A 23,798-nucleotide genomic window follows, 5' to 3' on the forward strand; every position below is an offset into this window, starting at 1 on the left:
CCTAGAACCCTGCACCCACTTGAGGCTTGTTCCAATTAGCAGGCCCAAATTAGAACCAATCATAGGCCTACACTTGAACCAATCACAGGACTGCAGCTGCTATATAAGCAGCACTGTCCTGGCACTTCCTGTGTTAGTCTTTGCTGGTTCCCTTTGGTGTACTGCCCTCCTTCTGCTGCCGTACACAGGCCATGCTGAAATAAATCCTTAGTTTGGTGGTCCTGTCAATCTGCTTGTGATTATTTCTCTGGTTGTGGGGACTCTGGAGGGCGTGTGAATGGACTCAGAACACCGCATACAGTAGTATGGACAGATAACTGCTTTAAAAGAAAGAATGGTAGACACTAGGGGCTGTTAGCCCTGAACTGCTCCAGAGACCAGACCCAGCAAAGTCGGCCAACAGCATGCAGCACGAGCAGGTGGCAAATGCAGGCAGCCGGCAGTGGCAGAGATCAGCACCTGGCAGAGTTGGCTGTGTTAACTGAGGACACCCAGCATCACCTGCAGTCATCTGGTAGCATGAGGGCCACTAGCAGAGCTGCACTTTGCTGATTCCCGTTATCTGCCTGAATCTAGCAAAAGAACACTCAACTGATAGGCAACAATTATATGACTAAGGAGATCATTTATGGAATCTCTTAGAACATAAGTTGGTGCTTGATGGGTAAAAGGAATAATTCAAAATAATCTTTTAGTGAATGTTTTAAAGTTCGTTTCTTACTTGATTTTCCGTGATTATCTTGGGTACTTTTTCTAAAAGTAAGCAAATCCATGGTGAATCTGTTTGCTTTCCTTCTCTTCAGAAGGCTGAAATTTAACCATGTCATAGTCCGTGTTACATCATAATCTACCTAGTTATTTCGGGTAAGTGACAGCTAAGCACTTCACATTTTGAACTTTTGTACTAAAGTTTGCAGCTGACCGGGGTGGGGAGGTCATTTGTAGACATTTCCCCCAACTCGTCTTCTTTTAGAAAACATCAGCATATCTCTCAGTATCACTTCCTGTGAAAGACAACAGTTATGCACATAAACAACTTGCCTTCCACTGCTTCACGTGCAGAGATTAACACGAGGCTGGGGGTTAAATAAATGACTGAACTTCAGTCAGTCAGCTCCTGGCTCCCCACTCCCATCTGCTCCTCTGTGTGCTGGCGAACATGTTCTAGTGCTTCAGACACTATTGTTCTGTCTCTTAACGGATGAGAATGGCACCAAAGCGTGATTCACTACATGACTTGGTAAATCAGGAAGGACAGAAAGGAACATCCCATTCACATACTGTCCGATTGATTTGTCATGCCTGTCTGTACTTACTCATGTTTTTCTTTTCCTGCTAGGCTTTAGGACTTCTGGAAGGAAATTGAACATTTCCCATTATTTTTTCTTTTCTTTGTCAAGGTCATCATTCTAAAGGTCACAACTTTCTTGAGTAGGTAATGCTTCTCAGGAGTCCCTTCCTCTCCCACTGTAATGTCCAGATTCCCAGGCCAGACTGCTCGAGAATGCTTTCAGAATGGCTGAGACTTTGAACCATGCCCTTGTTTTATCACTCACAGAGGACTTATTTCTATTTCTCTGCCCACTTCTGCTGTAAGCAGACTAGGTTTGCACTGGAAAGACTCTCAGAGCTCCACAAGGTTGCTTGTTCCTGGCATCAGATCCTTCATGCTAGAATTCTTGATGTTTCAAAGGTCTTTTGGCTCAAGTGATTCTGGAAACCCCAATTCTGGCCTCTTCCCCTAATCTTCTTCCTAATTCGGGCTCACCCTTGACCTGATTTCCCCCAGGCTCGGCTGCTGCAGATTGCTGCCCAGCTGAACTCTGGTTTGACTGTTGATGCCGCGAGTTCTCTCTCATCCCTCTAGGTATCTCCAGGAAACCTGCAACCTCTGAACTTGTGGTGGTTCCCGGTGCACAGGTGCTATGGGGTTCATGCCAGGGAGCAGCTGCTCTTCTCTGTGCCTCCTGGGGGCTCTGGCCTTACTCCTGCGACCCTCCAACTCGCAAGGTGGGTAAGATGGTGGCAGGGCCCCAGGATAACCTACGGGGAGGCGAAGTCAGGCAATCTCTTTATTCTGTATTAGGAATTTTGAACGTGTGCTCAAACCATGATTTATACTAATTTGCTAGAGGTGTAACACATTGTTTTATGAAGTTCAGTCATTTATTTTTTTAAATTTTACATTTTAATTTTATTAGTATGTGTTTGCACTTCATACAGTTCATAATTATCTTGGGGAGTGGTTGCATGTTCAGACTACAGTTTCTTTTTTAATCCTCTTTCCCTCCCCCTTCAATTCCCTGATCCCATTTTTCATTCTTTTTGATATTATTCTTGTTGATATCTTGGCTCATGTTATGGTATATAATGTTTACACTAATTGATGTTATTAGGTTCCTGTACATGGCACATCCTTATTTCTCTTTTCCCTCTTCCTCAGCCCTCCTGCTTTTTCCCTTGGACCATGTCCCTGTTGCAAGTAATCCATCTCCTTTTCTCATTCTATCTATCTTCATTCTCCTGTTTGTTTATACTTTGTCTCCCTAAAATGAGAGATACCCTATGGTATTTAAGCTTGTGTACCTGGTTTAGTTCACCCAGCATTATATTTTCCAGGTGCATCTATTTTCCTACAAATGTCTGAAATCTATCATTCTTTATAGCTGTATAGTATTCCATTATATAGATAGCTAGATAGATAGATACCACATTTTCTTTATCCAGTCATCTGTTGATGGGTATATAGGAGATTTCCAGGATTGTGCTATTATGAATTGTGCTATTGTAAGCATTGGTATGCATGTACTTCTGTAGTATGATGTCTTAAGCTCTTTGGGGAAGATACCTAGAAGACAGATAGTTGTATCATATGAGATTTCTAATTTCAGTTCTTTGAGACATCTCCATACTGATTTCCATAATGGCTGTACTAGTTTACACTCCCACCAACAATGCAGAAGGACTCCTTTTTCCCCACAGCCCCTCCAGTGTTTGTTATTTTTCGTTTCCTGATGACGTGTTCTTTCTGGAGTGAGTTGGAGTCTTAGCATTGTTTTCTTTTGCATCTCTCTAATGGTCAAAGATGCTGAACATTTTTTCATATATTTGTTGTTACAGCCAATCATTTATTAACAACTAAAATGCTTTATTAGTAGTACAATAAATTATCTGTTAATTTCCATTTTACTAATAGCAAGGTTTAACTATGAAATATTTTTAAAGGTTTTAATATTTTTAGGTATACACAATTACTATTACTAGGTGAAAAAAATCTTGGTCTGCATAAATTCTGGGGATTTACTCTAATAAACAGATAAGAATAAATTTTTTATTTTTATAGATCTTAATATATTTTTAAAATTTATTTTAAAAATAAGAGAAGGAAAACATATTAACAAACACACATCCATTTACAAAATAGCATAAGAACAATACCAGCAATACAGAGTTGCAGACAAAGTGGTAGGAAATTAACAATGGTTGTTGTATTACGTATTGATATCTTCAAAGTGGTTTCTCAGGAAAACAAATAGATACATGCAAGATTGATCAAAAAATTAATAATTAACTGCTCCTTTCAGTAAAGTGTAGAAGTCAGTAGTACAAGTATGTTAGCTATCCTGTGTATACATACATACATAATTTCCCCTTCTTTCTTTTCTTTTTTCCCTCATCCCAGTTTCTCTTTATTTTTGAGCAGTTTCTTTTCATTTCACAGTGTCTATCGTACCTCCTAATTTTTATTTATTCTTTCAGGTTCTTATACTAGTGAGACAATACATTGCTTACACATGCAGGTCTGATTTATTTCACTTATGAGTATGGTCTCTAGTTGTGACCATTTGCTTGTGAAAGCCTTGAGCTTATCTTTCTTTATAGCTGAGTAATATTCCATTATATAAAAATATCACAATTTTTTTATCCATTCCTCAGTGGATGGACATTTGGGTTGCTTCCATGATTTGGCTATGGCAAATTGCACTGCTATGAACATGGGTGCACATATATCCCTGTGATATGATGTTTTCAGATCTTCTGGGAAAATACCCAGAAAGGGAATAGCTGGGTTGACTGGGACCTCTAGACCTAGTTTGCTGAGGAATCTCCAAACTGATTTCCACAGTGATTTCATCAGTCTGCATTCCCACAAGAATAATTTTAAAGAACTTCATCACATCTAAATATGAAAATGCTTAAAATTCCTTTGCTTTTAAGGGAGTTATTTATTTCCTGCTATACATTTACTAATTTGCTGTCACCTTTTACTGTCTGTAAAGGAAATATAAAATGATTATTGCCTCAAATTCTGAGAAAATCAACTAGAATTAAAGTCATAAGAAATGTGCATGAAAGTTCTTTGTAAGCCTTAAAATGTTATACAAATACAAAATTTTATTTTTGCAGTTGGTAAGCAATTTCTATTACTCAAGCATTTAAGACAAAATTTCTGCATGATTCTCTTCTATAAGAGATTTAAAAACCAGTGCCATTCCTGGGGTTAGTGGGAGAAAGTATTTGGGTGTTCTGGGCTTGCACAGCCCTTACGAGTTCTTGCAGGGCAACTCCTCCATATCACATGTTTCTTGAGTAGAGGACTCCTCTTTTACCAATATTAAGCTTAATATTGAAAGGTCATCCTCGGCCCACAAGTATCACATCCTCTTAACTGAGGCATGCTGTTCAGGGCATGGACGCTGTCCAGCAAACTACACTGATTCTTCTCACACACTGTCTGACCTTGGGCAAGCTGCTTCACCTCTCTGCACTTCCTCTGCATTTCTATCTGTAAAATGAGAATAATAATAATAATAAAGCTTACTTTGTGGGATTGTTGGGATTACATGAATTTTTGTTCGGTGCTTAAAGCATTGCCTGACATACCATAACACACACACACACACACACACACACATTTTGTTAAATTTTAAAAGTATTGAAAAAATAGTTCTACACAAAGTAAGCAGTCAATTGTAGCTTCTCCAAATACATGCATACAAACCCTGTTCCTTCTTTCACGTGGCCACATGAGAGGCTGCCCTTTGTGAATTATGCTGTGTTATTTCACGAGTAATGAGAGTGATGGGGAAGAAGACACATCACCTAGTAAATCTCCTCACACTAGGACCCTTGAATGTCCTCACAGGTCCGTGTGTGAGAGCCTTGGTCCCTGCTGGGAGGTGCTAGATACTGAAGAGTGGGCCTCAGAGGGAAGTCTTCCTGTCAGCAGGACTCCTGGGCTCTCTCCTCACTCTTTCGCTTCTGGGCCATAGTGTGAGTGATTTTGCCACACCATGCACTGCCGCTGATGTGCTGCCCCCTATGGGCCGGACGGCAATGACTCCATCTGATCATGAACTGGAACTTCAGAAACTGTGGGCCACAATAAGCCGCTCCCTTTCTAAGTTAATTGCCTCAGGCATTTGTGGTCATTACAGTGACCGAAAGCTAATTCCTTAGTAATGAGTCAGAAAAAATTCTCAGCTAGATTGGTGACTCCAGCCTATAATCCCAGCACCCTAGGAGGCTGAGGTGAGAGGATCAAAAGTTTGAGTCCAACCTGGACGGACAATTGAGCAACTCAATGAGACCCTGTCTAATGATAAAAAATTTTAAAAGGCTGGGGATACAACTCAGCGTGAAGGCCCCGGGGCCAATCCCCACTATCACAAAACAAAATTCTCCCTTTCTGTTTCCAAGGTTGTGGTTCCCCCCCTGTGATTCCACACGGGCACTACACATACCTTACCGGATACCTGGCGCTCACTACCGAGGTGCAGTATGAGTGCAACGAAGGATATGCTCTGGTCGGAGCAGCCATAATCTCCTGCAGGTTTCTGGGATGGTCATCACCAGCTCCTCAGTGTCAAGGTAACCCAGGCTCCCAGGGACAGTAGTTCTGCAGAGTGGCTCAGACATGACTTGGAGGAAGGGTCCACCCTGCTGGAGCAGAGTTTCCCTGGTCCATGCTTGAGCCACAGTTGGCCATGGTGTAATTCCCAATACCCAAGAAACAGCACCTGTGGGGTCTTATGTACCCCAGCACCTTTCAGAAGAAAGTTGACTTCTCTATTGGTCACTCAGCTATTGAGGCAGACTATGCAAAATGTATGTAAGAATGTTATTTATATCTTTTCACGCCCAGCAATTCCAGGACCTAAACTGCTGGCACTGCTTTTGTTCTATACAGGACAAAACCAAGGCAGAAGTCCTGTATGTAAGTAAGGAGATCAGACTCTGTAATTAGTTCACACTCTGGATCTGCCTAGCAGAAGTACTGTGTGTGACTTGGCATGAGGGATCTAGCTTCTCCATGCCTCAGTTTCCTCATCTCTCTAATCAGCTTGTCTATATCTTCCTCAAGGGGTTGCTGAGGCTTACATGAAACAGTGTCTGCGCATGCTCAGCACATAAGCTGCTGCGTAGCAAGTGCCAGCAAATACTAACTAGTGGTGATACTGACAGTGGGCTAGTGGTGATAGCACTATGGTGGTAGCAGTAGTGTGAAAAGGAAAGTAGGCTTCAACAATACTCCTTATTCCTTTTCTTATCAGTGTCAAAATGTCCTTTCTTTGAGATAATCAAGATGGTAAGGTAAAGTGTTCTAATTACAGCTCTGTGCCTAAAGCCAAAGTTACCAAATGGAAAGCTGTCTGTGGACAAGGAGCAGTATATCAGTCCTGAAACTATCACCGTCCGGTGTGACCCTGGATATAGGATGGTTGGTTCCCAGAGGATCTCCTGCTCAGAGAACAAGTCTTGGAGCCCAGCTGTGCCCAGCTGTGAAAAGGTCAATAATCGTCAATGAGTTTTATGTCATACAACACTTGTCTTAGACACTTTTCATTTGGGGACAAAATACTAGACACCTGCAGTTTAAAGGAGGAGAAGTGTATTTTGGTTCACAGTTTCAGTCTCTGGTTGGCTGGCTCCCATGTAGAAACAGGATGGCGGAGGGACATTGCAGAGGAAAAGGTGTAGCAACCACAGAGCCAGGAAGCAGAGGGAGAGAGGAAGAGCCCAGAACATGCCCCCAGCGACCCCCCTCTGATCAGGTCCCGGCTCCCAAGGGAACATTCCACTATGAACTCACCAATGGATGAATCCACTGACGAATGTAACTCCTGCCATGACCCAATCACACGAGGATACCGAGGAAAATTGTAGATCTAAATCATGATGATACCTTAGGACAAATTACAGATCAGATGGTTTATAAAATGAGAAAAGTAATAGTCCTGAAGGATCATCTCAGTCATTTGAGCCAATACACATAGTGTTTATAGGAGCTGTTCTTACTGTACTTCATTGTTTTAGAGCTGGCCAGCCCAGGTGGGCAGCAGATCTTATTAACAAGATCTCTTGGCCTGGCGCTAATACCTGGTTAGCTTTTGTTTCAGTTCTGATCAGTGCGTAGAACTGACAGAGCGGTTGTTCTCTCACACATTTGGCATTCTCGTAAGTTTAGACTCCCCTCTCTGCTTGATCTGATCCTATTAATACCTACATACAGATATGGATTCACTCCTCAGGAAAAACCTTTGTAATGACTACCCATTTATCCTTGGGCCATCCCTCACCTTCCAACAGTCCTCGTGTCACATGGCATCCCAAGAGATGCTTAACCCTTTACAGGGAATGGGAAGGCTTTCTAAAATCATCATTTTGATTTTCTTTTTCAGCAAGTTCCTGAAGATCGTAATATTGTCCAAGCAGGCAAAAACCTCTTACAGTGTCTCCCAAGTCCCAGGGACTCAAAAATGGCGCTGGAGTTACATAAACTTTCTCTGGAGATTGAAAAACTGGAGCAAGAGAGAGACAAGGGGAAAATCATTTAAATATGCTACACCTCTTTTCCCAAGAAGAAGAAGCAAAGATTTGCCTTTCTACATAGTTGAGAGAAAATCTCAATTTACCAACTCCATTTAGGCATCATCATTTATTGTAATACATAACTTTGGTAGAACTTGCTAATATGCATAGTGACCCTGGAATGAGAAATTATTAATAATTTATATAAGTAATATTCTGCTTAAATTTTTATACTTCTGGATTTGGTAGGTTACCTGAAATAAATAATTGCTGGTAAAAATAATTTTTCCCAGTGTTAATAGGGTACTCGGGTGCCCAGCAGTACCTTCCAGGATCTTGTCCTGTTCAGTGAACTTGACAAGAGAAGCAAAAATGTAGTGAAATTTTACATTTATGAAAGGGATTAAAGGTGGAAAGAGAAGGGAAAAGAAGTGTTCTGAAAAAGAAGAGCTCTGCAAAGTGAGTATGAGCTCATTATACTAAACAAAGCACACCCTGAAGAGTTCAGGCTGGGCTGGTGAGAATCCTCACAGTAGTCATGAGGTTAATGGCCACCGCCTTTTATACCCCAGTCCTGACATCAGATGTAGGCCATCCTATCAAAAGCCTGCCTGATCTCGTGCCAGAAAAATCAAAGACAGCATTCTCTGACTGGCACCATGTGCATTCAGGACACTGAATGTGTGTCCTGAATTTCTGTGATTGACAGACTTCTGTGATTGATAGGTCACACTCAACTTTGCCATGCTCTAATTTCCTTGTTTCCCCCTGAGAGACAAAAATTCTTGAAATTCTTTATGGGCTGCTGATGGTGTGGTGGTCTCTGTCTTCATATGGCTTTTTCCAGCTAAAAGGGGCTGTAAGCCATACCTACTAGGGATTCCGAGCTCTCTAGTGTCCTTGGGATGTTGTGACTGGGTTAAAAGTAAGAAAAGAAATCTGCCGGAAGACGAGTAAAGAGTTGGTGAATTGTTGAGCTGAGAAAGCTTGGTGAGCTTGTCAGGAGAGTCATGGCTGTTCAGATCACCATCTGAAGTCTTGAACAGATAAACTTTACCCTTAGATTGTGGATGCAGAACCCAAATATAAGAAGGAGCACAGCAGAATATTTCTTGGTTTGTTTTAAAAGGTGGACTGTGATAAACCCAGCATAGAGATACTAAGCTTTACTTCTATGCTTCTTGTAGAGGAGAAAGCATTGTGAAGAGAGATATTCAATATATTGCCAAGAGCCTAAGTACCATACCCCTAGCAAAATTACTCCTATCATAGACAGAAGTCCCAATATAGGGGATCATTTCAGCTGTGGTGGATTAGAACTCATTACTATTTATCTGTAACTGAAGCAAAACTAGAGTAATGCTTTTTGGAAGAGGAGCCCCACACCTTCTAGTGTTCATAGAGGCTGCTTTCCTTTAACAAAGGAGGTGGTATGAGCTTGCCAGGGTTATTGTAACCAGAGATCAGCAAGTTTTGCAGGTCTATTGGGTGGGAACCACTAGTAATCCTGTAAAAATTTGTCCAGCTTGTCACTGTGTCTCTGGAAGAAGGGCCAGTTCATCTTCTAGACTGGTATTAATGGTCCCTCATGAAGGTCCTGAGCGGCCATAAGGTTGCCCTTCCTGCCTCTCTATCAGCCTTTTGATTTCCCAAGGAGACTTCAGACATGTCTCTTTGGTATCTCTTGAGTAAGAACCAGAGAGGAAGGAGCCAGGAACCAATATAGTCCCCAAGGTCACACTTCCATGACCCACCAAGGCGAACGCAGAGGTATACTTTACTAGTGTATTTAGTGTAATAAATACACTAGTATATAAATTAGGTGTAAATTTATAAATAAATTAGGTGTACTTTACTAGTGTCTTATTTAGTAATCTCAAGGCAATCAACCAGACTGTCAGGATTAACCTTCACAAGTGTGGGTACTCTTTGGCTGTCTAATCCCCTGGATGTAGGAGGGAAGGGCATCTTAAAGGTAGGGAAAAAGTAGGAAAGTTTGCATTTTAAGAAATGAAGAAAAGCCTTGGAAATGCTGTAGCAAGTGTAAGAGCAACCTGATTAAATAGATTTCTGACATTTTGAATGCCCAGGTGGGATGGCAAGCATAAATGTGGCATGGTACCTGCTGCCTAATTTTATGCTTTCTTTCCAGAGCTCTGCTGGCATTCAACAGCAGTTGCTGATTCACTCACTCAGGGCTGCATTTTGTCAGAGAGTATTTCAGAAAAGATAAGCAAACAGAGACATTTAGTAAGCTGATAAAAATTGAAATGGTACACTACTGCCTCAGTTGGTAAGGAAGGAAAGAATGAAAAGAGAGGCTGATGAATAGTCATGTTGAAGAAAAGCTGTTCAGTGGCAAAAGAACAAACAGTGAGGAATGAACAAACTGACAAGGCTAAAATTCATGGTCACAAAATGGCATACACACAGAATAGTGCTGAGTAATGACGAAGTCTAGGAAGGGCAGGGAGTGGGTGCTCACTAGAAGTACAGCATCCCTGGAGGCATGGAGCTCACAGAACTGAAAGCCCAGGCTCTGGCTGAGGTCATTTCCTGACCTTGAGTCTTTAAGTTAGGAAACAGTGATGGCAGGGAAGGGGGTTTGTATTTGGCAAGGCATAATTCAGTTCTTCCTGAGTCCCTGAGCACACTGCTATTTATGGCCACTCAAGTCCCTGTATGGCACCTAATAATGAGATCCCTGGCTCTCTGGAGATCAAGATTCCCTGCTGTAGCTCCTGCCTCATGGGACCTAAAATTCCATTACTGGCCACTGGGCTGATTGATCAGTGCTCCAGGTCCCCCAAAAGGGAGGGCTCAGATATTTTGCTGTACGACTGTTTCTTTTATCATGCCACTTGCTAGATCTAGTTTATACCCTGTGTCTCTTCACTGCAATTGGAAAATATAGTACCAAGACAGGATCGAGCCTACTCCTCCAGGAGGTGGCAGCCCTTGAGAGCTAATTAGCAGAGGCTGGGCTGGAGATATTTTCTCTTTCACACCAGCCTTGCTTTGTACAGCCTTGCAACTTTTCTTGTCTACCTTCCAGGGCTGCCTTATTCCAAATTGGAGAATTTGCATGGAGAGTATTCTAAAATAGTTGTAAAGCTTATTATGCAATTTTCATCTTTTATCAGTAATATGGGTTCTTGGAATGACTGGAAGAGATGGTATTTCTAATGTCCTGCCTAACACCGAAGGAAGAAAAGCAACTGGCCATTCACATGAAAACTGACATTTTGCTATCAAAACACAGGATGACTGAAATAGTTTGGACCATGTCTACCCTGAATCTTGGCTAATGCCATCATTTTTATTTTTACCAAAATAAAGAAAGTTTTTGTAACATGGGATCTGACTTTTTACCCAGAATCTGTTCAGCAATAATCCAAGCAATTACTGTGCATTTCTAAGATGTTGAACAGGGCCTAGTGAGTCTCTGATGACATGTCACAACTGATGGATTTCAACTCATTGCCACCTGTGACTCACATACCCAGGCTAGGCCTGCCTGAAGGATCCCGCTCATGTGTCTTAGGAAAAGCATCACACTAAATTTCATAACGGAGCAACTCCCCTCAAGTCATATAATACTGGACATGCACTAACAGTCTCAGTATTTGACCATAATTTGCCCTTCGGATTCATTGTGTAGAGGGCTAAAAGCTGAATGTTTCCTGCGGTGTAAATCTTGGCATCTCTGAATGCCACAGCTACGCACAATAGCAAATATATCAACGGGGTGTCATTCAGGTTGATAGTCACTGGAGAATGTGCTTTTCTGAACACAGGTAGGCATTCTAGCTATAACTCCTGGAGAAGTCTCCTTTTGTGTTTTCTGTTAAGATTGTATCAGTTAGTTGAAGAACAAGTATATTATACATATATTTTTACAAATACTTCTGTGAGTAATGACTGTTAAAGCTGTTAATTGGGCATAAAATACAAAATTTTTTGAATATTATAATGAGTAGACAGTTTTTAATATTAAAATAAGTTTGACAATATAAATACTAATAGTACATTATTTAAGTAATATTAGGGAAAACACAAATTTTACTCAACAAATATGTAATAAAATTAGATACCTTTACAACACAGAATGATAAATTATATTGTACCAAAGGGGTAATTTTTCTATACTTGTTTGATATAGCTGGTACTTGTGGTAAACATGACCTTTGATAGCTGCACTGAGTTATTTTATTTTATTTAACCTATAAGACTTTAAAAAAAATTCACAGGTGCTCACCAAAGCAGAATGAGGAAAATGTCAATGCTGTTACCTCTTCACAAAGAAGAAAAACTTCCAAATCATGTTATGATAGGCAGCTAATTTAGACAGAAATTAATATACAGTCAGAGAGGGACTGGGCTTTCTAGGAAGTCAGTAAAAAATAAAGACATCAGAATCGCGGCTAGAGGCACATCTGAAGAAAGGCAGGCCTCAAGATGAAGATGAAATGACCAGGCCTACATGCTTCCCTCAGGGATAAGCAGTAACTTCAGGTTACATTATGATTAGCACCACCTGGTCCAGGAAGTCCAGATAGGCATCAGTCACCCCGGTGGGTGGGTGACCAGAGCACCTGGTCCCTTCCCTTCCCCAAAATGCCTCTGTTTTTTCCATGCGCCTGTGCTACATGACTCGTTTCCTTGTTGGTATATGTGCTGCTAAAGCGATCACTCAGTTGCCTATTGGATCAATACTAGCTAAACAGCTATACTTGTAAAATCCTATAGTGGATTGTAGTCTGACCCTTGCTGTACCCACATTGTGACTTTGCTTTATAAATTACCCCTGACAGAGGACTTCAGTGGCCACCCAATCGGGACCCCTCCTGTCTCTCAGGAGCTATCTCTCAATAAACCTTTTCTGCTCTTAAACCCTGCTGTCCTGTGTACATTCTTCGATTTCAGGGGACACAAACTCAACATATCTGGCAGCTAACAGGTTGAAAGTTACATTTCTCCTATATCAATATGATAAAGATTGTCATCCACCTGACTAGAATAAATTATTATCAGCTGTATGAAAAGAAGAAATTGTTAAGGGAAAACATTCCCAAATATCTTACTCTTGTCCTGCCATCAAGAGTTGGTTTACATGGCATTACCAATAAACAGCAGGGCAACCTTCAGGGCAACTGGGCAGCTGCCAGTGTTGATAATCCTGGATCTTACATGAAAACATCAACCTTTAAAAATGTGAGTGTTCAACTTCCATAATATTGTTGTACTTATTGTTAGATTGCTTAGGATAAATTTCCAATTTGTTTTCCCTACAACCTCCAAATGTATTTCAAAGGAACTCATAGCAAACTTTAGTCTCCACTTGGAATAAACCTACTTTAATATCTAGCCATTCAGTGTTAGATCAGAATGTACCTTTGGTGAACCGCCAGAGGTGCCCCTTTCAAAATGGCACACTTCTAACTTGTAACTAAGCATCAAGCTTTTCTCATAGAAAAAAATATGTTGTACATCTTCAGTATGCACAATAAATACAATTTTTTAAAATTTACATCCCCGTCATCACATTTCATAGTTATCTTTTGTGTGTGTATCAGTGGTGAGGGCCCCTAAAATGTATTCTCAGCAAATTTTCATGATGCAGGAGAGTATGAACTGTAGTCTTAATCCTGCAAATTAAATCTCTTATTCATCTTCCCTGCTTGCAAATTTATACCCAGTGGCCTATTTTTCCCTGTTTCTTCACTCTCCCAAACCTTATAATTACTTTTCTATTCTCTGTTTCTTTTTAAAACTCCTAAAAAAACACAGGAAAGCCTCTTGACATTGACCTTGGCAATAAACTTTCAGACATCACATCAAAGGCTCTAGCAATAAAATTTAAAATGTGGGACTGACTACATCAGACTAAAAACTGTATGCATAGCAAAAGAAATAGGAAAAGAAAGAGGAAGCCTGCGGACTGGAAGAAAATATTTGCAAACTGTATATCTGATAGAAGAGTCATATCCAAATTATTTAGGGCACTCACTAGCAAAAAAATCCCCAAAAGCAAATAATCCAGTTTAAATTGGGCAGAGACTGAACAGACATTTCTCCATAAAGATATGAACAGGAACCAGGTCTATGAAAGCTGGCCAGCATCACTCATCAGGGAAGTGCAGCCCAAACTCCTTGTTCCTGCTGTTATGGCTACTGTCCAAAAGTCAAGCAGTGAGCCTTGGTGAGAGTAGGCAGGAAAGGGGCAATTATACACTGTTGGTGGAGTATAATTGGTATGACCATTGTGGAAAACAGCATGGAGGTGTTTTCAAAATTCAAAATAGAATTACCATAAGACCGGATGGGCCCTACGTTGGGATATATGGCTAAACAAATGAAATTAGCACCTTGTAGAGACATTCACATCCCCATGTTTATTGAGGCATTATTCATAAAAGCCAAGGTATAGGATTAATTTAAGTGTCTATAAACTGATGAATAGACAGAAATTGTGCATATATACAGTGAAATAGCATTTCTCCCTTTGAAAGAAGGATATTTTGCCATGTTTAACATGAATGAACCTACAGGACTGAGTGAAATATGCCAGGACTGAGTGAAATACTATGTGATCTCACCTATATATGGAATCTAAAACAAAGCTCCCTTTAGCTGGGCATGGTAGTTTTTGCCTGTAATTTCAGCAGCCTAGGAGGCTAAGGCAGAAGGATCACAAACTCAAGCCAGGCCTGGACAACTGAGGGATTTAATGAGACTCTGTCTCAAAAATATAAATAAATAACATGCTAGGGATGTGGCTGTGGGTTCAATCCCCAGTAAAACCAAATAAAGAAAAAAAGGAAAAGTCCTCTATAATATGCTCCATATCTGTCCAATGAACAGTCACGCAAAGTGTGTCAACAGACTCTGGAGCAATTTCCCCTGCTGTCCAGGATGGAAGCCATAACAATCGAGTACGTGCTGTCCAGAAGTGTTTTCTCTACCTCTGCTTTGTCTTCTCACTCAGAACACATACTTTACTAGTCTCATCCTTTACACATTAAAGCAGTGACCACCACCCAGCCATGACTTCTTACTAAACTTGACAGATCTTTCTGGAAGATCTTCAGAGTATTCTCCAAAAGGTCAAAGAATAGTAGAAAGGACGGTCATTTAGTTACTAAGAACCTCAAGTGGAGAAACTAGGTCAGGAAACCCATCAGCCCTCCTCCATCAATGGGCAGAATGCAACTCTGGCAAACAGGACTTCTGTTCTTGAAGCACACTGAGCCACAGACTAGAACCAGAGTAAGGCAATAAAACTTAAGAGGAGGAGTCAAAAACATGGTCCTTAAGATAAATAATACTTGAGTATAAAAATTTTTCAGTTAAAATTACTGCCAAAAATCATTATGAATGGTTATTTAGAAAATGGCAAAATAAACCTCATCATTTTATTCCCTAGCATCTTGTTTTCCCTTCATAGCCCTTATAATTTAGGCCTACTTATTTTTCTGTGCATTTATGTGTTTTCAACCTCAACCTCCTCAACAGGATTTCAGCTCCAATTTCAGGACATTGCATTGGACTCCAGGGTCCCTCTCCACTGTGCTATCACCAGCCTATCTTCTAAAAGTGAACAAATGAGCAGATGTCTTGCTCATTCTCTAAATTATTCAAAGTAATAACTCTTAGCTAGTATTTAGCAGACAGAAGAGGAAAAATCTGAAGCATATGACATCACCTGTCCTCGCTGACCTTGTCACATCTCCTTGGAGATCTCTGGAGTGACACAGATGCACCAGTCATCGGGAAGACCACCTGGCTGGTGAACCCTTCTCTGTGGCAGTGAAATTCTGAGGCCATGTAAACATGGGCTAGCGTTCTTACCAGGAACAAGTGATCTAATGTATGACCTAAATGTAAACATCCTAAGTATATACTTCCATAGACATTTCCTATTTTGGAAAAAAAAACAACACCCGCACAAAAATAAAACCTAAAAAGAAAACATGAACTTTGTAAAAGAAGGAAACATTTTGGAACATAAAAGCCAGAAACAAAAGTTCTCCTAAAAGTATTTCAAATAATACTTGATAACTATTGTGCATAAAAGTGATCACTAGCAATAATGGGCATGACTGTTGGTCATTTTTAAACAAAACATAATTCCAAACAAATCACTAGTATACATTCAGGGATGTTATGCATGCAGACCTGTGATTCACTGTCAATTCAAACCCTGTCCTCTATCTACATGCTCTGTGTCCTGACCTCTTTGTGCCTTCATCTCTTTATGCATAAAATGAAGATGTAAAAAGGATTATCTATCTATAAAATTGTGGCCATTCATGAAACAAATATTTACTGATCACCTATTATGTGTTTCTATAATGGGGTGAAAAAGAAGACAAAAGTTTCTGTCCCGTGGAATTTACCAATCCCGAAAAAACAGGAAATAGAAAGTGGAATAAAGCAGTAAAGAGTGTAATACATTAGAAGGTGAGAGTGGCTTTTTTTTTTTTTTTTTTTTACAAAAAGCAAGTACAGCAGGTTAAGAGTGATTGGAAGTGACAGGTAGGTGATGATGCAACTTTAAATAAGATAGTAAGAATAAAATCAAATAAAATGCGGATTAAATGAGATAACAGATATAATGTATTTATTATAATGGGTGATACATTATAAATAATACATATAACCATGATTAATAATGTTAACACAAATGATATCATGAATCTTATAAGTTGCAACATATTATTAACCTAAATTTTATTACTACAAGTTCTCTTTTCCCCATTTTACTAAATAAATATTGAACCACAATTTAAATAATAACTCCGGGTGGCACCATTTAATCACCCACAAGCCACTGTGGCCAGGATGCTCAAAGGGGCAATGGGTCTGTGGAAGTTCTCATCACCACATTGTTCAGACTTGAAGGCAGGTGAAAGGTGCTGCCAGCTGTTTCTCTCAGATGTGTGTCAGCCTTGCCACAGTTACTGGGGATTTGCTAGGGCGTGACACACACAGAATGAAATAACTACTGCATCCTCATGAGTGAAAAATAGCTTCCTTAGATGCATTTCTGACTATGTGGGAACCTGTGCATTACTCTGGAATGGAGCAGAGGCAGCTTTCTCAGCAAGAGAGAGCCAGGAGTGTAGCCAAGAAAGGCAGGGCAAAGGGATGCTGTTGTATGTGGATGTGTAGGCAGATGTGTAGGTAGACAGATCCACTGTGTGTTCACATGGCTGAGCAAGAGATGACAGTGAGGCAGGGAGTGGCACACAGAAGATAAAATTGGAAAAATGTCATAAGAAAGAACTTCCAGGCAGGTGACGGGTTTGGAATTTGCCCTATATGTTATGGGGAATCATTAAACAATTTAAAGAGGAGGTAACTCAGTTGGGTCTGCAGGGTAGAAAGATTCTTTCCAGTTCCCGTTCACAGAGTGGATTCCTTGAGATGAAAAGGAAACTACTTACAAAATTACGACAACAGTTCACTAAAGAATTGATGAGTCTAATAACTAGGATCAGATAGAAATGAACACAATTAGTAACCAACTGAGAAGCCAGTATATGGCGATCAATTACTCCATTGTGAATTGTGAGTACAAGGATGGGAAAGAGGGATTAAAAGGAACCAAAAAAAAAACAAAAACAAAAACAAAAAAACCTGGGATGTCAAGCCTGCCTGAAAATACTGCTATCAAAAGCACGGACAGCTCATTAAGAGTGAATTAACAGGTCAGTTCTAGACCTATGAGGGAAATAGAAGCTGTACTTAAAGAGCTTTAAAGGGCAAAGAAAAATAAGATGATGTATGAATGGGCACAAGGTCAGCTACATCTATTTCAGGTGTAGAATGTTTTAAAGGCAAGGCAAGGCAGTGAGAGGTAGGTCATAATGGAAGGGCATGGCCTGAAAGGGAGCTAAAGAGCAAGGAATGAAGTGGAGTGCCGTGGCAGAAGCTCGGAGGGACAGGCTGAGCAGGGAATGGACAGAGAGATATCCCCGGGAGGACCGAGGGGAGTGCATCCCGCCTCTGTCAGGCCTGAGATGAGGACCCAAGGGGGATCTCGTGGGGTCTGGAGTCATGGCTGCTGTGGGAAGGACCCTGGGGAACAAAGAGTTAACTCAAGAGCTATGTAACAAATTTGGCCTTTAAAAAATGTCAAGTACAAGGGAAAACAGATAAAAGAAAAAACAAGAGATTTACATTACAATCCTAAAAACCAAAGAGGTGGCCAGATGCTTTTATTTGATGTTGTTTTTCCCTGGAAACCCTTCCTCCTCCATCTTTTGTTGGTTCCAACCCTCTCTTAGAAGGACTCTGATTCAGTAGTTGGGACAGAAGAGGAAATCATATCTGGGGAGTCAGGGTGGCTTTCCCATTGCTGCTGTTGTCCTTGGCTCTGCTGTCCTAGTTGCGACATTGATCGCCACCTAACATTGCTGGTTCTGGTCCCCTCCCAGGTGGCCACTGCTGACCTTGCAGATCCTGCTGCAGCGTGTGGCCACAGCAGCCACCCTTCCCAACCTGCTGACGGCCCCTGCCCCACAGTTGCTTAGCTGCCCTTGTCCGCTGAGATGCCCAGTTCTCTCTTCCTCTCCTTTAGGGATCAAAAGAGATCTGATTGCTGAGAAATTGGATTCTCTAAATTGGTCTTAAAAGCTGAGATATTTTGAGGGGAAACGTTCATTCCTTGGAGGGGAGGAGAGAACTGGGAATCTCTGCTGAAATTCCTGGACACTGGATCAAATTGGAAATCATGTAACTCTAAAAGGTAGAGTGGAAAAAGTTAAGACCTCAAAGATTCTGGTGATGATCAAAAGTAGGTTCAGTGGTTGCCAGGAAATCACAAATGTGGGCAAAATTACAAAGAAGAAAGGGGGATATTTTAAAGGGGAACACGGAGATGCAGGAGTGTCTGGGTTTTGAGAGATTTGTGTAGACATGCTGATGAGAAATGCAGTGCAGGTAAAGATCAGCTCAGCTGAGAAACAGGAACTGGGACCTGAGGGTATTGAAGAGGTTAACACGGTGGGTGCGAAAGTCTTGCTACAACGTGAGTACTTTAAAAAGGTTATTCCACAAAATAAATGAAAACAGGAATCTGGGTGGAGAAGAAAAATAAAGAGCAAATGTCATCAAAATTCAGTATGAAGGCAGAGAAGAGGCAAGTCAAGCAGATCCTGTTTGTTAAGAGAGTTTCGGGTGGGTGGCGCGGAGGTGGCAGTGATAAGATTTATTCATGTAGGAATAGCCTACTCCAAATAAACACTCCTGCTGTTTGATTGGTATTCAACAGTTAAGCAAGAACTGTCTTTCTAGAACAGTTTCCTCTTTCAGTGAATAAAAAATATTTTTGTGTGAATTCATATTTGTGAACTACACAGGGTCAACACATCAGAAAACCATATCCTGCTTTTCTCTGGTGGGTCAACAGGTCAGGAGACTGTATACTGCTCTGCTTGGGCTTCAGAGGCCAGATACAGGAAGAAAAACTTTTCATTCCCGCTCACTTGCTGTGGTTTTAGATGAGGAGTAAGCTCTTGCCATAACTCAACAGATTTCTTTCCCTACTTATTGGCTTCCAGACATTTGCCTGTACAGTTCGGGTGACTGAACTCAGAATGACGCAGTACTTGCCCTCAGCAAGGACAAAGTCATCCAGACCTCTGTCTTGGCAGCCTGAGTCTGGCCCCTGCAGGCCCACTTTCCCCACACTGCAGCTGTCTTCTCCCTGCAAAGACTCATCCAACTTTATCCAACAAAGCCAGCTCTTTATGGGTTTGGTCAAGCTGATCTCATGGAAGCAGAGCAAAGGAGAGACATTAGGGGTGGAAACCAAATATTAATAAATGAGTGGGAATCATTTTAAGTGGAAAGTGCCTTGATGAAAAAGATGTGGAGCCTCTGTGCTTCAGTCAGTACACTAATGATGTTTGCACTGAAGAACTCCTGGGAAAGAAAAGCCTGAGTCATTCCAAATCTTAATTTAGAAGTGAAGGACCGCTTGTCCTGATTTTTACAGGGCAGGTACAGCTCTTGAGCTGCCTCCATTTCCTCTGACTGGATAAAGTCACTCCGACTGCATGAACACGGGACTGTCCTGTCCTGTCAATTCATCACTCATGGGGTTTGGTATTGTTGAACCCCTACAGGAGGGAGGTGTTTGCTGCTAGTGGGCTCAGGGGAACCTCACCTGGAGAGTGCGGTGGCTCATAGCATCCATCACTTGGCTAACACATGCACTTCTCCGACTACAGCATGGTAGAAGGAGCGTCAGGGAATGGGAAAGTGGAGACTGTAGTGGTCACCTGGAAATATGTTTTTTTCAGATCTTGACCATAGCATAGCCAAGACATCTGGAAGGAGTTGACCTGGGAAGTAAGAAGACAGGCAGATGCTGTAAATGTATGCCAGTCCCTTAGGGTTAAGTAAAACCAACCCAGAAAAAGCACCCAACAGGTTAAGGTCCAGAAGCCCTGGCTATAAGGCAGGGTCCATAAAATCAGAAAGCTGTGGCTTAGTCACCATCTCCTCTCTGTGGCATAATACCCAACATTCACCATTGAAAGAGTTACAGGTTTCAGCTCAGCATCAGCTGTCTCCAGGGCAGATGGCATGGCGGAAGGGGCACACAGATGGAAAAGCGGCTCAGGTCCCAGCAGCCAGGGAGCCAAGGCAAAGAGAGGAGCCAGGAAGGGAGAGAGACCCTTTCAGGTCACAGCCACAGCCACCCACCTCTCTTGACCAGGCCCCACCTCCTAATCAGACATTTAGCTGTGGCACCCCTATAACTCAATCGCCTTCCCAAAACCCTGCCTCTGAGCACATGAGGCTCTTGGAGGATAACTCAGTATAAAGCATATACCAAAGAGTTTTCATGTATGGATATATTCTATGCTCTTTACATTTGTTTTACTTGGTATTTGTGAAAGTTCTGACGTGACTTAGCTATGTTAAGGAGAAGAGCAAAGAAATGAGTTTGTGTCCAAATTTTGGCCAAAACTCAAGGGCACAGGTTTTAACTAGTCATTATAAGATAGCAGAACCAACCCAAATGGGAGAGCCGCCTCAGAAGGTGGATAAGGAGAAGCTGAGCCATGTGACTGGCTCCTGGGCTCCCTTAGAAGACACTTCTGCAAAGTAAAAAGCTTAGTAGTGCTGCATTTCCTTTTCCTAAGGGGTCTGTTTGGTTTTTCTCTCCAGATAAACCCAGGCCTCTAAAGTGAAAGTATCAGCTTGGATTCAGGACTGAGATTCATTGCTAACCTTTAGTTGTTTTCATTCCGGAATATTAGATCACCAAACAGCTGGGTGAGATGACCTCTCCCTTTTAAAATAAAGCAATGCTAAGTGATGTGGCCAGGAATGTTTGCACTCCTGATTCTGCAGGAAATATTTATTACGATGAGCACCAGCATCATGAATACTCACCTACCGTCAGGAGTCACCTACCCTCAGGTAAAAAGCCTTTTCGTTGCTGCTGCTTCTGCACCATGACTGCACTAATCCTTGAGTCCCTGTCACTAACAGAAAAGATGCCTGTGTTTTGCAGCTGGACTGAGCTAATGCTTGAATTTCTGCCATTGACAATATATTTGTATTAATCATCACTCTTTTTCTGCATCATTTAAAAAAAATTTTTTTCCTAATGGGAAAATTTATCAAGTCCTATTTGTTTGCAACAGATGTTTTTTGTTTTGTCTTTTGGTTTTTTATTTAAGTAAGAAATAATACTGGACAGAGAACTGTCTGATTTCTGGTGAAAACAGCAGTGCAGCGGGGGCTGGGAGTGGAAGAGTGTGGGAGCTGCATCGAGGTCAAGCTTCACCTCAGTCCTGTCTGCTTGGAGTAGGTCATAGCTGTTCTTTCAAACTCGAAGTTTTTTTCTGGTTTGTAAACGGAAGTGACCTCTAGAATGCAATCAGGAAGAGAACCATTTAAGAAGATTTTAATCCCAGGTTTTCCTGTAACATATGTAATGGGACCATACTTATCTGCTCTACTTTGTTTTCAAGCTGGAAACTGCTCTCAGAAGGCATTGGTTGGATGCAGGATGACAGTGACAGCAGCGCTGTCTCCTGCTCAGACGGCTCCTGGTCTGCTCTCCCGGACAAAGCCAGTTTGATTTTACTGCTGTCAGTCTTGCTGAGATTAATAGCCAGGATCACAAAAATAGCTCACTAGTTGAGCTCTAGAGTATAAACTGGAGGGAATCAATGTAGTCTGATGGGACTGGTGGAAGAGGGAGGAAGACTTATTCATTAATTAAGCCAGCATTTAATGAGCACTTAATAGGAGCTTATTGAAGCAGGTGTCACCAGGACATGAAGGAAAAACTAAAACAAGATCTCCACCTTCTAACAACCTGAGATCCACAGGAGAAACGACACATAAAACAGCAGAACTCATGGAAGTTTAGAGCTCTTTTGGTTGAATGTCAGGGCAGTGCATAGGAATTCAAGGTTAAGAGAGGCTATTTTAGCTTGAAGGTTTTGTGGAGGAGATGGGATTTTGGCCTTGAGCTTTACACTTAATAATTACCTTTTCCCCTTAAGTGTGCCTAAGAACATCACAGTTTTTCAAGGCTTAGCCCCACTCTAGGTAGGACACGAGCGACATAGTACTCTCACAGCCATGCGGGTCAAGGGGATGAGGAAGAAGATAACTCATAACAGACAAGGTTCTCTTACTGTTACTGAGGCAAGTAGATGTTCATGTCAGGAAAAAATAGTTTTGTGCTTTGAGGGGGATTTAGAATAAAGCCAAAATTCATCTCTGTGACTCTGGGAATATAATTATATACAGCTATAGTTTTCCCATCTCTGCCTCATCCAACAATGCCTTGAGCTCAGCCAAAACCATCTGAAAGTACTCAGCAGGGTCTCTTGCTATAGCAGCAAATTGAGACCAGATACTTCTCTCTGTTCTCCATGGGGACTTGTTCCCCTGTAAAAGTGGGCAGACCTGAGCTACCAAGAGACATGCTCCCCAGGTGCTGCAAAAAAAGATGCAGAAAAGGAGCACAGCAACTACATGCATTTCAAAATGTGATGGCACAGGATTTGGCAGTTCTGAGGATGTAAAGAATGAAGCAGAGCAATGACTTGCCTGGCAGAAACAATGCTGGTGAATGTTCTCTTTCTCCTAGGCCAATGATTGATGAATGGACGAAATGGCCTCAGTGATACCTAAGTTCTTAGCTGCACACCGTGTTGCTTATCTTCTTATGTTGTTTCTCTGTAGCTGTAGTAAGGAACCAGATAGAGGTCTGAGTTATTCAGACACATGTAATATGTACTCAGCAAGGCACACCTCATAAGCACTTTCCTCTAAGCAGAGCGCCGAGTGCAGCTCTCCCCACCTCCACCAGAAACTTGTAATTTCCTTTCCTTAATAGTGTTGGCAAATCCCAGAGATAGCGTCTGCCAGGATTGGCTGAAATACGGCAAGGTGCCTGGTTTCAAAGGGGCACGGATGTTTCTGGCCAGAATCTGCCCTCCTCAGAGCTTTGTGAAGTATTTATGGTAAGGGATTTCTTAGGCAGACAGTAAGACGTTTCTAGCAGAGTGAAAATCTTCACTGACCCAGTGAAGTGGAACATTGATAGGGCGGGTCTTTGTGGCTCAGAGTCAATAGAAACCAGCTTTCCATTTCTGTCAGTAGGAGGTCAGATTCCAAATACAGCTTCATAAAGTATTTATACACACATAATGTGGGTGTGTATCTCTCTAATGCCCTCCTACAGAGTATTCTTTTCTCTTTACTCATACTCTTGGATTTTGGTATGTGTTTTAAAGGATTACAAATAAAAAAGCAAACCCTCTGCATGAGTTAGCCAAGAAAATAACAGATTTTTTTTTAATAGGAAGGATGTTTTCCCCACAGAATTTCAGCTGGTTTACAACTTATTTAGAACTTGGTCAGCATAACTGTGCTTGGGTGGGCTGGTAACGCTTAGGGACACCAAAGCTAGCAGGAGGGTAGTATTTCTGCTCTAAAATATT

At 41.5% G+C, this 23,798-nt stretch overlaps 1 protein-coding gene and 1 long non-coding RNA gene across 4 annotated transcripts; one reads left to right on the plus strand and one right to left on the minus strand.

Annotated features, from left to right (window-relative positions):
* The first annotated feature begins 1,586 nt into the window (after positions 1-1,586).
* LOC102008817 (C4b-binding protein alpha chain-like) lies at positions 1,587-8,092 on the plus strand. The gene is made up of 5 exons (XM_005375486.2): positions 1,587-1,693; positions 1,868-2,010; positions 5,701-5,871; positions 6,615-6,790; positions 7,683-8,092. Exons 2-5 carry the CDS (start codon positions 1,926-1,928, stop codon positions 7,836-7,838), a joined length of 588 nt encoding a protein of 195 aa, XP_005375543.1. The 5' UTR covers positions 1,587-1,693; positions 1,868-1,925; the 3' UTR covers positions 7,839-8,092.
* Positions 4,141-23,340, minus strand: LOC106146370. Of its 3 annotated transcripts, XR_001230784.1 has the most exons (7): positions 23,156-23,340; positions 20,355-23,037; positions 19,988-20,165; positions 7,581-7,802; positions 7,094-7,186; positions 5,745-5,943; positions 4,141-4,786 (listed from the first exon to the last, which is right to left on the minus strand). It is a non-coding gene; the product is annotated as an uncharacterized LOC106146370 (long non-coding RNA). The 3 variants fall into 3 exon arrangements; XR_001230785.1 differs by having other exon boundaries at positions 5,745-5,940; positions 20,355-23,339; XR_001230783.1 differs by having other exon boundaries at positions 20,355-23,337.
* Positions 23,341-23,798: the final 458 nt, after the last annotated feature.

The sequence above is a fragment of the Chinchilla lanigera genome, unplaced genomic scaffold (assembly GCF_000276665.1).
Source record: "Chinchilla lanigera isolate Chin_1 unplaced genomic scaffold, ChiLan1.0 scaffold00005, whole genome shotgun sequence".
Lineage (NCBI taxonomy): Eukaryota > Metazoa > Chordata > Mammalia > Rodentia > Chinchillidae > Chinchilla > Chinchilla lanigera.

Bases quoted from the DNA above. Each gene is read 5' to 3' on its own strand.
- LOC102008817 (XM_005375486.2), top strand. From the start codon at position 1,926: ATGGGGTTCATGCCAGGGAGCAGCTGCTCTTCTCTGTGCCTCCTGGGG. The intron at 2,011-5,700 runs GTGGGTAAGATG...TCTGTTTCCAAG, and splicing joins GCGACCCTCCAACTCGCAAG to GTTGTGGTTCCCCCCCTGTG. The intron at 5,872-6,614 runs GTAACCCAGGCT...TTCTAATTACAG, and splicing joins ACCAGCTCCTCAGTGTCAAG to CTCTGTGCCTAAAGCCAAAG.